This window comes from Pseudopodoces humilis, chromosome 2 (genome assembly GCF_049639895.1).
Source record: "Pseudopodoces humilis isolate 2021_Gansu_Grassland_sample_001 chromosome 2, ASM4963989v1, whole genome shotgun sequence".
Lineage (NCBI taxonomy): Eukaryota > Metazoa > Chordata > Aves > Passeriformes > Paridae > Pseudopodoces > Pseudopodoces humilis.
The window spans coordinates 90,481,183-90,495,547 of record NC_142201.1 but is presented as its reverse complement, the minus strand read 5'-3'; the positions used below and the strand labels follow the sequence as shown (position 1 = coordinate 90,495,547).

General features: G+C 42.1%; 1 protein-coding gene across 4 annotated transcripts in view; it reads left to right on the top strand.

The window, feature by feature from the left end:
• The window catches only part of CHD1L (chromodomain helicase DNA binding protein 1 like), a 38,776-nt gene that overhangs the window by 14,128 nt on the left and 10,283 nt on the right, over nt 1-14,365 (top strand). For 2 of the 4 annotated variants that reach the window (XM_088067574.1, XM_088067552.1), the window contains 11 exons: nt 288-402; nt 816-969; nt 2,067-2,232; nt 3,550-3,695; nt 4,058-4,221; nt 4,823-5,031; nt 6,076-6,174; nt 7,994-8,064; nt 8,321-8,435; nt 8,673-8,781; nt 11,256-11,988. In XM_088067574.1, the coding sequence (XP_087923700.1) occupies nt 288-402; nt 816-969; nt 2,067-2,232; nt 3,550-3,695; nt 4,058-4,221; nt 4,823-5,031; nt 6,076-6,174; nt 7,994-8,064; nt 8,321-8,435; nt 8,673-8,781; nt 11,256-11,367 (1,460 nt within the window). In that variant the 3' untranslated portion in view covers nt 11,368-11,988. Of the gene's footprint in view, nt 1-287; nt 403-815; nt 970-2,066; nt 2,233-3,549; nt 3,696-4,057; nt 4,222-4,822; nt 5,032-6,075; nt 6,175-7,993; nt 8,065-8,320; nt 8,436-8,672; nt 8,782-9,495; nt 11,989-14,365 lie in introns of those variants that run through there. The other 2 variants (XM_088067563.1, XM_005523896.3) reach the window with 2 other exon arrangements.

Sequence of the window (14,365 nt, the reverse complement as noted above, 5' to 3'; positions counted from 1 at the left end):
TCAGTCTTGACAATCAGTCCCTTTTGCATTAGTTCACTCACACCCTGTGTTTTTTGATTACATTGCATTGTACAGCTTCTTTTTTGGACTGTTGCTGGAAGCTGGAAATGGAAGATTTACCCATCTGTTTAGATCCTTATGAGACATAGATTTCGGTTTGAGAGATGGATTGGATTAGATTAGATACAATTGATCAGATCTGACAGAACTTTGCACAGCATAAATTCTCCAGCTTCTTTATTTTCTGTTGGGAAATATATTTTATGACCTTTTTCTGTTGTTTGTAGGTGGAGTTGGCATGAATCTGACGGCAGCAGATACAGTTATTTTTACTGATAGTGATTTTAACCCACAAAATGACTTGCAAGCAATAGCAAGAGCTCACCGGATTGGGCAGCACAAGTGAGAAATGTCACTACTTGTGGTTTGGTTGCTGACTCTTGGCCTCTCAGTATTACTTTCCCCTTCCATAGGTTAAAGTATGAGGATAGATTCAAGATCAAAGGGGGGCAGAGAGGATTTTGTGCCTTCATTTTCCAGCTGCAGCCTCATACAGTTTTGTCCTTGTCATGTATCCAGGGTGGGAACTTTGTAAATTTGGAGTAGGAGATGGAGGGTGGAGGTTTGCCTGCACTTTTGCAGTGAGCATTTCTCCTGTGTCAAGCAGAATTGTATCAGCATCACATTTCTGCGGATTGTTTTTGCTCATTTTGTTCTTGCCTTCTTTACCTACCAAAGGAGTGGGTGAGGGGATAGTAAATACCTTAGCACCTCAAAACAAAGTAAGTAAGGAGAATTTTCTTAAACTTTTCAAGGCCTGTAAAAATTATCCGTTTGATTGGGCGAGATACAGTTGAAGAAATAATCTACCGAAGAGCTGCCTCGAAGCTCCGGCTGACCAATGCCATCGTAGAAGGGGGGCAGTTTGCTCTGGGAGCACCCAAGCCTCAGGGAACAACAGAGTTACAGGTAAACCAGGGTTATATCCTCAATTTGGCTCCAGTAACCACCTTAGAAATGTCCCAGAATGTTTCTGTGTTTACATCACATTTGAACCTCTGCAAGCAGTTGTGCATTGACATGCCAGCTTTTGTATGTAGGAACCAAAATGACATCCCAGGTCCAGACAACATCTGATGTTTGAAGACAGTTTTTGCAATTTTGAAGTGCATTCATTGTGGAAAAACGGTGTGCTGTCTTGGAGAAGAGGGGAAGACAGGACCTTTCTTTGTCTTACTTGTTTTTTAATTATAATTAGTGGAAATTATAAAAAGTGGAAGCTGACTCATTGTTTCTTGAACTGGTCTTTCTCTGGTGCTTTTCTCTCACAAACAGAGCTGATAAGAAGTTAGGCGATAACCCAGTCAGCTTTTGGTTGTTAGTCTGGAACTCGGTCAACCTTCTTTTGGCCTCTTGGCAAGTACAGTGTCTCAGGACTCAGGGCATGATTTATAATTCTGACCTAAAAGCTGAGGTTTGTGTTGAGAACTTGGCTTCAGAACATCAAGTGAAGTGACATTTAAGGGAATGTATCCCCTGTGTGCAGCTAAACCTAGGAGAGGTTTGGATTTAGTGTATCCTTTCCCCCTCTGGCTGCCCTCCCTGCCCCATTTGTATGTATCTCAGCAATTATCGTTTCTGTGGAAGAAGTGGAACTGAGCCCATAGGAAATTCCACGCTGATATTTTTCTCCCTCTGGATTTTTATGGTATTTAGGCTTTTGTTTTAAAGGGGTTGAGGGCAAAAGCAAGCCTGTCCTTTCTGGCTATGAAGAAGGCTGCTTGAATGCAGTCAGTACAGTGCTATTTTGTCATTTAGCCCTGAAGAAAAATGACTGTTCAAGTCTGGATGAGTTATGATTGAGGGAGATATGTTGTTGGGGCTTGTCCTGTCAGGTGTTGGGAGAATGGGCCATGTTGAAGAACAAGTATTTTGACAGGCAGCCTTAAAGCTTAGGTTCTTCCACTCATACATCCTTTGCATTTAAGCCTGAGAAGTTTGAGACACTGGGATTGACATGGAATTAGAGGATAATAATACCAAACTTCCCCTTCTCTTTGTTAAAGCTGAGTGAAATCTTGAAATTTGGCCTGGATAAATTGCTCTCCTCTGAGGGAAGTACTATACAGGATGTGGAGCTGGAAAACATCCTTGGAGAGACAAAAGGAGGGCAGTGGATAATGGACACTGTGCTGCCACAAAAGGAAGAGAATGAAGAGGAGGATACAGAGAGTAAGTTAAGACTCTAAATAGCTGTGTCACTTGAGTGCTGGTAGAAAAGGCTTCCCAGGCAGGGGTGCCATTTTTCAGGTGAGAAGAAGAAAAGTAGAATTGTAATTAAGTTACTTGGATTTTGTTTGTGGCCTATCCACAGACTTTATTCCTGAATCTTTGTTGGTATTTTTATTCTTTTTTTGTGACCTTATTTGCTTGCTTGTAAGATAATGTTAACAATACTTGCCCAGTTTTGTTGGCTGAGAGTTGAATTCCTTCTTATGTTTTAATACCTTAGATAGAAATTACTGAGAAATGGGGAAATATTCATATTGTAGCTACTGCTTTTCCCACAGAGAATTATTTAGATCTACAGTTTTGGAGATATAATAGTAACTTAAGGAAAGCTGTGTAGCAGGTGTTTCATTTTTATCTCCAAATAAAAGATTATTGGCTATGGAAATCCAAAAGGTGAGATGAGAAATGCAGAGTCATGGTGTCTGTAGAACTAAAAGAAACCTACTCTGTCTTCAAAATGCTGCTTTCCAGCCCAGATGTCATCCAGTTGTGGTTAGCTTTTCATAGGTCCATAATATATGAAAAGAAATTCTAAGGATACTTCCCTCTTCCAGTGCCTTCTTTCCCAGAGAAAGACTGATTTTTTTTCTGGGTACACAGTAGCAATTAAATACAGGTTTGTGACTGAAGCTGAAATGTGGCTCTGCAGGACAGTTATCGTCCATCCAGCAGCAGTTGCCAGCAATGAGTAATTATTTGCTGAGAGTTAGCAAAGAGTGGTATTTTCTGATGGTGACTTAAAAGAGGGGCAGTGGTACCACACTGTGTAATAGGTAGAGGGAAAATAACTCACGTGGTGAGCAGCAGCCCTGCGCTGCCAGAGTTCTGTGCTTTCATTTCATTTGGGAAGTCAAAAGCAAAAATTTGCTATCCCTTTTCAAGAGCTGCCTGTAACTACGTAGCAGAGCTGAATGAATTCTCCACTGGCAGAGATGGACTGACCAAAGAGAACAGCAATGGAACCACAGTTTAAAATAATTAACTGAAATAGGAAGAAAGCTTCCTTGCAGTCTAAACATCTTAAATTATCTTAAATTAAAAGCTTTTGTCAGAGGAAGCAAATCTTGATTCTCTTGTTTCTACAGGATACTGACTGTACACCAAACCCTATACCAAAAAATTGTGAGAGTGAAGATCTTTCTCTGCTGAGGGTAGAACAATGTAACAGAAGTGCCAGATTTTTTCTTTATCTCACTGTACATTTTAGGTGTTAGTAGGTTTCAGTTCCTTTTCATGCTTTTAAATTATTTTTTAAAGATCACATGTACGTGTATGAAGGCAAAGATTATTCAAAAGAACCCAGCAGAGAAGACAAAAAAGCATTTGATCAGCTTTTGGATCTTCAGAAAGCATTGATTGAAGAGACCAGTAAGAAAGGGAGAGCTCTCCGGAACAAAGCAAACGTAAGGCAGATGTGACAAGGAACATGATACTCTTTCATTTGCTTGTGGAAAATGAAACTTGGCAGTTTTCTCTCTTTACCTACAGCTTGCAGAAGGCATGTTAAAAGATTTGGATGTCAGTGTACTCAAGTTGGCTCTGGAATCAGAGCTTGACAATTCAGCAGTTCTGCTAACAGACCTGAGATACGCTGTACAGGGCACTTCTATAAACTCAGGTCACAAAACCACGTATTATCTGACAATTGAGATCTGATGATTAGGACTTGTGGACAAGTAAACAAATGGGAAAGGAATGTAGGTGAAGTTGGGGCATGGCTTTAAGATGAGCCGTTTGTTTCTGTGATACCTCTGTCTTTCTCCAGGCCCTTCTTACAGGCCTCCGGGAGCAGTCGGCCAGGAGGAAGCACTTGCTGAGTGAAGAGGAGCTGGAGGCTCGGAGGAAGAAGCGCCAAGAAGCAGCAGCAAAGAGAGCAAGGCTCATGGAGGAAAAGAAGGCAGCAAAAGCAGAGGCAGAGCACAAGAAAAAGTATGGTTTGTGTTGCAACTACTACTTGTAAACTGATGTCTGTTGCCCTGTACTCTTGGAATGTGTCTGATTGATGGAAATAATATGTTCAAACTGCATAACGTGGGGATGTGAAGGTGGAAAATGGCTTAACTCCCTAGCAAGGGTTCTTTCCTCCTGAACAGCTTGCCTGACTTGACTTTAATTCATAGAGAATGGCCTGAATAAGAGCCCCATGTCTGACTGTGCAATCAATGAGCGTTTGGGAGAAGCTTTCTGAAATGTCACAGTTGGCCCCTATAAATTGCTCTGACATCTGTGGCTCTGGCACATCTTAACTTTCTCTTTTCTTGTTTCCCAAGTGTTCTTCCTTTTCACCACCCCAAGTAGTTCCTTGTCCTTTGTTGTGTGCTCACTTTTTCCATGCCTGCAATTGGCTTATCACATTGGCGTGTGGCTCCTAATATAAATAAGAACTTTGATAACTGTTGTTCTCACCTAAAATGGGGAGAGAGCAGAGGAAATGCAGGTCTAGGTCTCCTGTATTTCACTGCAATGATTTAACTAAGCTGTGTGCCACCACCTTTGATCTTCATTGAACATCCTCTTCTCTTGGTTTCAGGATGGCCTGGTGGGAGGCCAATCATTACACATCTACCTGCCTTCCTTCAGAGGAAAGTGGCTCTGAGGAAGAGTTTGAGGAGGATGAGTTGGGGCAGAATGTGGATTTAGATTACAAAGATGGAGACCAGAACTATATCAAGTATGTCATGGGAGATGTAACCCACCCCCAAGCAGAAGAGGAAGATGCCATCATTGTCCATTGCCTAGGTAGGACTTGGTGAACAACAGGAGTATTGTTGGGTAGGGTGAACAAGGGAGCTGAATTGTCCCTAATGGTTCAATAGTTTCTAATTCTGAAATAATATGGACTTGAGTCTGGTTTAATCTCTAATAGTGCAGAGGCAATACAGCCTCTCCATACTCCAGCATGTATAACCCACATAAGTACTACCAAGGTGCAAGGGTCTTTGTATGCCCACTCTGGATTTATGGGGAAACCTCTTCAAAGGTGCCTGTAGGGCTTGAAATTTTATATCTGTGACTAAATGATGACAATTCCTGAGAGCAGGGCCTTTCAGTTGTCCTGTGGAAGCTATAGGGATCAAACTGAGATACTGAAATTCATCTTCTTTTTCTAGTCAGCAGAGAGAGACAGACAATTCCAGAAGCTGAGGTCAGAGTTTCTTGATGGTTGTCTCTCAGCACTGACAGTACAGAGGCTCTAAGCTAGTCTCCTAATTTAAGGCCCTCTTTAAAGACATTAAAGCTGAGGGAGATAAAGTCACAGTACGGAGTTCCTCCTGAAGCAGTGCTGGAGCTGTTTTCTGTCCAGGGCTACAGCAGAACGTCATCATCTGCTTTGGCTTGTGTTATACTCTGTACAAAAGTTCATGTTTGAAGTGCAAATGCCAAGTAGATGTGAAAGACTGCAAATACCAAACACCTGGTGTGGGAAGCCCAAGGCACCAATCTGGGGACATACTACATGCATGCTCTGTGTACCTATATGTATGTATGTGAGGATACTGTCTGGTTTATGTACTTAGGGCTAGTGCTTGTTTCAGTATTCTCAGTGGACAGTAAGGAATTTTTCTGCTGAATTTTTCAAGAAACTGTGATAAGTTTGTTTTTCTCCAAGGCTGAGGTTTATCCTTTCGGGTAGTCCCTTGAATAGTGGTTGACTTAAGTTTGTATGTAGTTCCCATATCTGGTTTTGATAATCATTCATTGCCTGTGTACAGAGCAGGTGCCTTTCCTGCAGGGGTGGTCTCAACTTCACTTCTAAAAGGAATCTAACTTGTTTCATTCTAGATGACTCCGGCCGCTGGGGAAGGGGTGGTTTATTCACTGCTCTAGAGGCTCGTTCTGATCAGCCAAGAAAAATGTATGAGATGGCAGGAAAGATGAAAGGTAAGAGATTAAAATATGGCCTGAGGCCAAGATACTCAGAAGAGGTAAAACCCCACTGACACTGACACAGGAGTGAAGTGCCTGGATACGTCAATACTCTTGTGTTTTTCTCTGGATATGTGCATCCCTAGCTCTGAAAGTAGTATTTCAGCAGGTGCTTTGACTTGGCTTGTTTGGAGTGTGAGAACTCTGTCTAGAGGCTGATCACTCCAATCCATCCTGCAAGTTGTCGCTCTATTGGGAATGGCGAGAAGAACGACACAGACTCTCTTGGGAGTCGATCAGGAGAATTTTCTCTCTGGTTTATTACTTCAGGTCTTTCTTATAGACCAATACGTGAAAAGTACAGAAAAGAAAACTCTTATTGGTTAGTAAACTAACACATCACCATCATTGGTCAGTGGGGTTCACCACCCCTCGACTTTCTCTTGCAAGAAAATAAGGAACAGATAAACAGCACCTGCAAGGCTGCTTTCTGTCTCTGAGGATTGTTTTAATTCCTCCCCATGATTTCCAAGGCCACTTTCTCAGGCAAGACTGGGAAAGTTATGTGGCCTGTAATTTCTACAGGCACCGTGCTCCCTGCATCAGAGTTGGCATCCATAGCAAGTCATTAAAAAAAGGGAAAAAACTCCAAACCATCCTGCAAGTCATAAAAATAGGGAAAAAACTCCAAGCTTGTACATTATTCACAGAATGTTTTTCACTAAATAGGTGTCCTAGTTTAGGGCAAATTAGGAAGGAAAACTCCAAATGGGGATTTCCCCAGGGAAATGCCCCTCCCCACCAACTGGTCCGGGAAAAGGAAAAAAAAAAAAAAATTCCTTGGAGAGAAGTGGAAAAAGCTGTTTATTTAACAGAAATTGAGTAATATTAAATAATAAAACCTCTTGCTGTTCGATGGGATGGCAAATCTAGGAAGAAAAAGTCCTTTTCATGTGGTGTAGCTCGGCTCGCTCAGGTTCGTATCAGTCTCTCCGGCGCTGGAAAGTGCCGAGGCCCAGGCCCCGGTGGGCCACAGGCGTGAGCTCTCGGGGTTTGGCTGGGTGTTCAGTCCAGAGCAGGCTTGCACAGATCCAAGAAAATTGGGAAAAAAAACAAAGGTCCAGGGAACTCCTCTGTCTCAGCTAGCTAGAACTAACTAAAAGCCAGAGAGAAGCTCTTTCCCGCTGTCTGTCCGTGCTGCAGACACCACAGTCCAGGAGCGAGATGTGGGGGAGTGATGTTTTTCTTTAACACAAACTGCGCGCTTCTTCTTCCCCCACTCTTGCTCTCAAAGCCAGTCTTAATGGTGCAGAACTTAATATATAACATAAACCAGATGATTGGGGATACCAGTATCATAAAGTCACCCCAGGACAATAGGACAGACCACTGCATCTTCTGTCAAAGTGCTTTCAAGAAGGATGAAAGCCACCTCAGGCACCATTCAGCTGAGCCTTTGCTTCCCTCCAAGCTCTTATCTTTTCCTGAGCCTATATTAACAATTCTTGAGATACCTGCAGCTGGTTAGGAATTAATATCTTGCAATAAGATGGACATGTTATCTTTCTAATTTCCTGGGAGATGCTCTCTTCTCGTTTCAGTGTCTCTCTTTCCATTTGTTGTCTTTAGCTGGGTGTGTGTGTGTGACTGTGTGGCTCAGGGAGGAAAATATTTGTCTTGCTTCCCTGGGCAAAGGATCTCACTGCTAAAACCATCATGAGGAGATACAGTCTCAGAGAATAATACAGAATGTGACAATGAAATTCATTTGCTGCTTGTTTACTCTTCAGGACTGTTTTTTTTTATTGTTGTCCTGTTCTTTTTTTCTGGACAGACCTGGAGTTAGGAGGAACCCTACTATTCCCTATTGATGATAAAAAATCCAGGAAAAAAGGACAAGATTTGGTGAGAATAAGAAGCTCTTTCCTGTTTTGCTCTATCAATATGTTTTTGAAGCTGTGTAAAATTAACCTTATGTCTTTTCACAATAATGGCACTGAATTTCTGAACATGGCTAAGTTGCAGTTAAATATTAGAGATAATGAGTTCTTTTCTTCATTTCTTAAAGCTAAAAGTTAGTAATGCAGTTTTCCAGCACTGTCACTGTATCTCTTAGTACAGTATATAGATTCTATTTCAAATTTTTGTGTTTTCTCCTTAGCTGGCCTTGATTATAGCTCAGCACCGCGATCGGTCCAACAACTTGTCTGGCATTAAGCTGCCAGCTTTGGAAAAGGGCCTAAAAAAGATTTATTTAGCAGCCAAGAAAAGGAATGGTAAGTGTTTGTGCAGTAGAACAGCAAATCCATACATGCGTAGTTGCACCTAAAGATGATGATCAATTTCCACCTCTCTGTTGTTTTTTTCTGAAGTGAAGTGAGATCTCCGTAACAGATAGCTTGCTCAGAAGTATATCTTCTGTTCTTTGTTGGGTAGCTTGAAGTCTTTTTCTAGACTGCTTTCTGTACGTGTTTCTTCTCCTGAAGAGTGTGCGCTCTCTGTTCTCTCCTCAGCAACAGTGCATCTTCCACGGATAGGGTATGCAACAAAAGGCTTCAACTGGTACGGCACCGAGCGGCTCATCCAAAAGCACCTGGCAACTCGGGGTGTGCCCACTCTTATGTATCCTTTCAGAGTGTGTCTCGTTCTGTTCACCATCCAGTACTGAAATGATCCTGTAAATATCTTGGTAAATGCAAAGCAATGAAGTAAGGCAAGGCACAGATGCCACAGTCCAGCTAGAAAACGTGGCTTCTCTTGCTTTGCTGTCAGCATTCAGCATTTCTGACAGCATCCAGGTACTCATTCCACACCGAAGACTTAGCATTTTAGGTGATAATGACAGATGAGTGTGATTCAGCGTGCCTGTCAGAATTTGTTAGAACCAGGTGCTGGTCTTCTGTTGACAGCATGGACTACCTGTATATGCCACATCTGTGGGGGACATGACTGGAATTTCAGATTAATGGAAGTGACTCAGAAAGCGGCAAAAGTGAGAATTTAAACAAACATTAAACAAACATTACACATTAAACGTTCCGAACAGGTGATAGCCTGCTTTCTTGCCTGAACGTGATGAAAGTTGCTATGTTAGGACAGGCTTAGGAAGGCTTTCACCTTCCAGGAAAGGAAGCAGTTTACAAGGAGGCTCTGTTTTGTCCCTCCTCATGGAAGACTTGCATTTGCTATACTGTCAGCAATTCTGTGAAACCGAAAACCTGAAACAAAGACAAAAGTATTCAGAGCATTCTGGCTCTCTTCCTTGGTAAATCTGGTAGTGGACATGTTATCTAGTATTTGTTGACACTTCACAGCATTTCTTTGACTTTTTATTAGATATTACTTCTCTAGGAATAAAGGTTCCTCCTCTGCTTCACAGCCATATTCATCTTCAACAACAGTCTTAAAGCCATGAAGATGCAGTAATTTCACCAAGAACATGCACAAAAAGTGAGCATCACTCAGGCAGTCCATGTGTGTTCATGTCAGAAGCATGAATTGCACTGCCATTATTCACACCTGTACCTCTCTGCTGTGAATGGGCCCAACATTTGCATGGTGTCAGTGGCTCTGGAGTGGAATGAGACTCTCTCTGGCTTCAGAGCCCCAAGAGGAAGGATCTTGGCTCAATCCCAGATCTATTTTAGAGATGGAAAATTAAACTTTTAACTGATGGTCCACTGTTATCCCTTACATTAAGCTATTGTTAGGGCTTGGAATACAGTATTGTTTAGCTGTATTTCCCTGCCCCCTCCCTCCCTCTCAAATTTCATACCTTATCTCACTATACCTCCTTTCAATCAGCATTTTAGTGGTTACCTGGCATTCAGTCTACATGTCCACATATAACACAGCAGAAAGGAACCTCTCAGCTGTATGACAACCACACAGGATAAACTGTTTATACTCTTCTGATTTCTCAGAAATCCATTTGACTTGCATTTGTTCAAATGTAAAATTTGCCTACCTAATCATGTGGTTATAGACTAGCAAAATGCTGACCAATATCCTTGGCAAATGTGTGCAAGGCTGCCAAAATTTGACACTGACTATAAATGATACCTTTCCTTCTCCCACAACTCTTGTTTCATTACACAGCTTTTTGTTGCAACTGTGGGGCAAAACCGGTTCCTTACTACCGTCTGAAAAACTGTGTGAAAGGTTCCATGACCCTTTGATTCACTTCTTAGGGCAGAGTTTTTGATGTTGGCTTTGCTCTGCTGCAAGAGAACTTTCCTGGTTTTGACATTGTTGACACTATTTTTAGCCAACATATTTTTGGGTGTTTTTCTACAACCGAGCAATAGTAGCTCTCCTAATAAGTGCTGTGACCAGGGAGACTGTGAGGTGCCAAACTTAATTCAATTTAAATTTCATCTTCCAATAGGAAGTCACCCCACAAGCAGTGGAAAGTATGCCCCTAAATATCTCATTGCCAGCATACACCTCACTGTCTGCATTTACAGTGCCCCTGTGGCAGTGTAATAAATAATTCCAGGCCTGCCATGGCTCATCATGCTGTCTGGTGTGCTCCACATCAGGAGAAGCCCTCCTGAGCTGGGTACTCTGTTGTTCACTCTTGGTTGTAGCAGACAACTCCATGGGCTTCATTACCTCCTTTGACCCTGCTGGAGCTGACAGCAGCCAGTGCTGCACAGCACCTCTGTGGGTAAGACCTTTCTTGCAGCTATTCCCAGGAACAGCCCCCTCTGCATTTGGCAAAGTGCCTGCAGGATCAGAGTCCGACTGTGAGCGCTTGCAGAGGTGAGAGGTGGGGAGTGGATGTACCTTGTTTTCCTCACTCTCTCAAACTGGCCCTCTTCCAGCGGGCCGGCTGGTGGCACTGTTAATCAGCTGCAGCAGCTCACAGTGCTTTTCCAGCCTGGAAAAACGCTCCCTCTTTCCCAGAATTAAAACACCAATTACGCTTTTTTCTTTGGCAGCTTGACTGAACACATAATTTCAGTCTGCAGACTCAAGGCTCTGTTCCTCCACCTCTTCTTTTTCTTCATGTTTATTGCCTTTTGTTAAAAGCTTTAGTTCCCAAGTATTCCAGTGCATGCCGTCTTGTTCCTCAGCTTCACACACACCTACAGGTTCTCTGGCCACCAGTTGCACATGAGCAGAGGATTTGTCCTGTGGCTGGGCCCCCCAGAACAGACTGAAGTAGTGTGTCTGTCCCCACTATGGCCAGCTATTCCTTTTTGAGGCCTCATGCTTTCCTTTGTTTCAGCCTCTGTCTTGTGCCCCCCACCCTGCTATGACTGACTTGAGTTACAAGGGAGGGAAGGGCTGACTGTTAATGTCCCTTACCCCTTAAGGTCTACCGGGAGCTGAGAGGTACCTGTAACACAGAGGAAAGGTCTTGGTATGTAACAGATTCTAGCCCTCTAACTCGGGGGCAAGTAAAAAAATCAGGTTCTCTTCTTCTCTCATCCTTTTCAACTGTACAGGTGAAATCTACCTTATTTTTTTCCCTTTAAATATATTTAGGAAGTGCTTCTGGAGTGTGGGGACTTTGTTATGGGTTTTTTGCTTTCTTTTGTTTTTTAACAATATTCTTTAGTATTATTTGAATCTGCTGAACCCAAAGAAAAGCTCTACCTCTGTCTGCTTTGAAATGGAGGTGAGATTTCAATTGAATCCTGAATTGGATTTTGCAGAATCTCAGCCAAGCAAAGTTTTTCTAGTTTTTCTAGTGTTGCTACCCACCACCATTTTTCTTTATTTGGGCAGAAATCATGTATTTCAGATAATTAATTCCATAAAGGGTTAAACAGCTTTTATACAAGTTGCTATACAAAATAAATGCATCATGCTGTTTCTTCAGCTGCGCAGTACTGTGCGTTTTCCCTTTCTAAACAGCAACCACCCAAAAGGGAAGGAAGGAGTTATTTTGTAGTCATGTCCCTCTGGCCTCTCTCTTCTTCTAAATAAGACTTTTTGCAGCAGGAGAGCTGAAAAGTGGCACCTTGTCCTCTTCTGTCATTGTGCATTTGCTTAAACTTTCGATGTAAGCTGCTGGAGTGAGGTCAGTGGCTGAGAGCACGATCATGCACGGCTCAGATTGGCTGTATGAGGAGTTTCATCAGATAGGACCTATGAAGTGACATCCAGTCTCAGGAAATTACTTTGCACCCTGTGCTGGAGGCTCCAGCTGATGCTATATAAAAGCAGGCTGTAATTCAGAGTGACATTTATACTTGTGCTGGCTCAGCTCATGCTTGTATTTCTTGACAAAGCACTGCCTCTGATTCTCAGGGCATTATGCACACAAATTTTGTCTTTAGCGGCCTGTAACTTGAGAACGATCTTTCCCGTCTATTCAGGAAGTAGTAAAAACAATACCAAGCTCAGAAATTGATCAGGTTTTATGGACATATTCAAATATGTGATTTTGTCACTGAATTTTGTCAGAGACAAAAATTGTCTGGATATGTCACTGTGTTTTGGGGAAGGTGGAGCCTGGATTTTGAGGAAAGAAGAAGACTGGTTTCCAAGGTGATGGAGAAAAGCTACATCAAATTCAACCTCAGTATCTTAACAAAAATATAGCATGTGTGTATCTCCAAACAGAGAAGAATCTGACCCACAAAAATGATCAGTAGAAAAATATAAGGAGATTGATTTATTTAAAATAAGTCAAGCCAGCGTTGTGGAGGAAAAAGAAAAGCAAACTTCTGAGCTGGGAGATGACTTAATAGTGTAACATACATGTTGTGTGAAAACTCCCACCACTTTACAGTACATGATCCTGGAAGAGAGAATGTAGACCTTTTTTCAGGTGATTTCAGTGAATAGCAGTGTTGCTCATACACTGTGATCAGCAAATCAAAGTGTAAGACAAAATGATTCAAAACCCTAATGGGTTTGCCATAACAAAGGATAATGTCCACATTTCAGAAAGTGCCTCGTCTCCCCCTGGTTTTCTGTCCAACTCATGCTTGTCACAGTGCAAAGTCCAACCCTGAGGAATGCAGTAGATGGATTAGCAGAATTACCTATGTCTTCTCTAGAACGCAGATCTCAGTATCATTTTGAATTTCTTGCAAGTGTGTGTATTTCATGTTGGACTACACCATCCATCCATCTTGGCCCTGGTCAGATGGTACTGCATTGGTGGGGAGGCACGTAGACCATTCAGAAAATGTAATGAAGACAGGAACTGTCTGGATCCTCATGTTTCAGGCAGGAAGAGAAGGTTCCTGCTTGCACTTGTAACATTTTCCTGTGTGTTTCTTCGAAGCTAAGGATAGAAACAACCCCCTTAAGGAGCTGTATGAAATGAGAATGCTAATCATGTTGCTGCTGAAAAAAACAAATCAACAGAGAGTTAAGGAAAGACAGAAGCTGCTTTTTGTAAAATCTGAAAAAGGCTTGGGTTTTGGTGGCTTAAGCAGAAAAAAATTATTTTATTAACTTATTTGCTGAAATAAGTGCAGGTCATCTACTAGCTTTTCTCTGCTGCTTCTATTGAATTTGAGGTTGCAGCATAGACATTCACATGATAAGGATTGCTTTTTTTTTGTTTTTTCCATAGAAGAGAGACAAATTTGGAGCAAATCAAAGGTATTTATGATCTCATAAAACTATCTCAAGTCTGCTGCAGAAAGGGTTGGAGACTCTGAAATCATATCCCTTTCTTGTGTGCTACTTCATGAAACAATTTGGGCCTGGCTTCATATGAGTGTCTGAGCTCCTCACCTATCTGTGTGTGCATCTAAGATTGTGCCATAAAGCAGTGCCGGACCATATACTTGACCACTTACAAATCCTTCCTAAAACATCTCCTGGCCACTGTTCCAGCAGGAACAGGAAAAGATCAAAGCAGAGGAGAATGGAACAGTGAAAGTTTCTTGCATTACTCTGGACCAGAGACCGACTTTGTTTGGTCATATTGGACATATTGGAGTCCACTAACATGATTTAGGGAATCATCATGGGCGCATCTCACGCACCAGGAGCTGGAAATTTTTAGCTTTGAGAAGAGGTTTCAGGATAGAGTTGATGTGTGTAGATGTGTATCAATATGTGTAAATATCATTTGCAAGGGAATAAAAAAGTGGAGCCTGACTCTTCGCAGTGGGACCTAGTGAAAGGAAAAGAGGGAACAGGTGCAAACTGAGATATATGAAATTACGTTTAAACATGAGAAAAACCCCATTTTTACTATGCATGTGTTAAACACTAGAACAGGCTGCCCAGG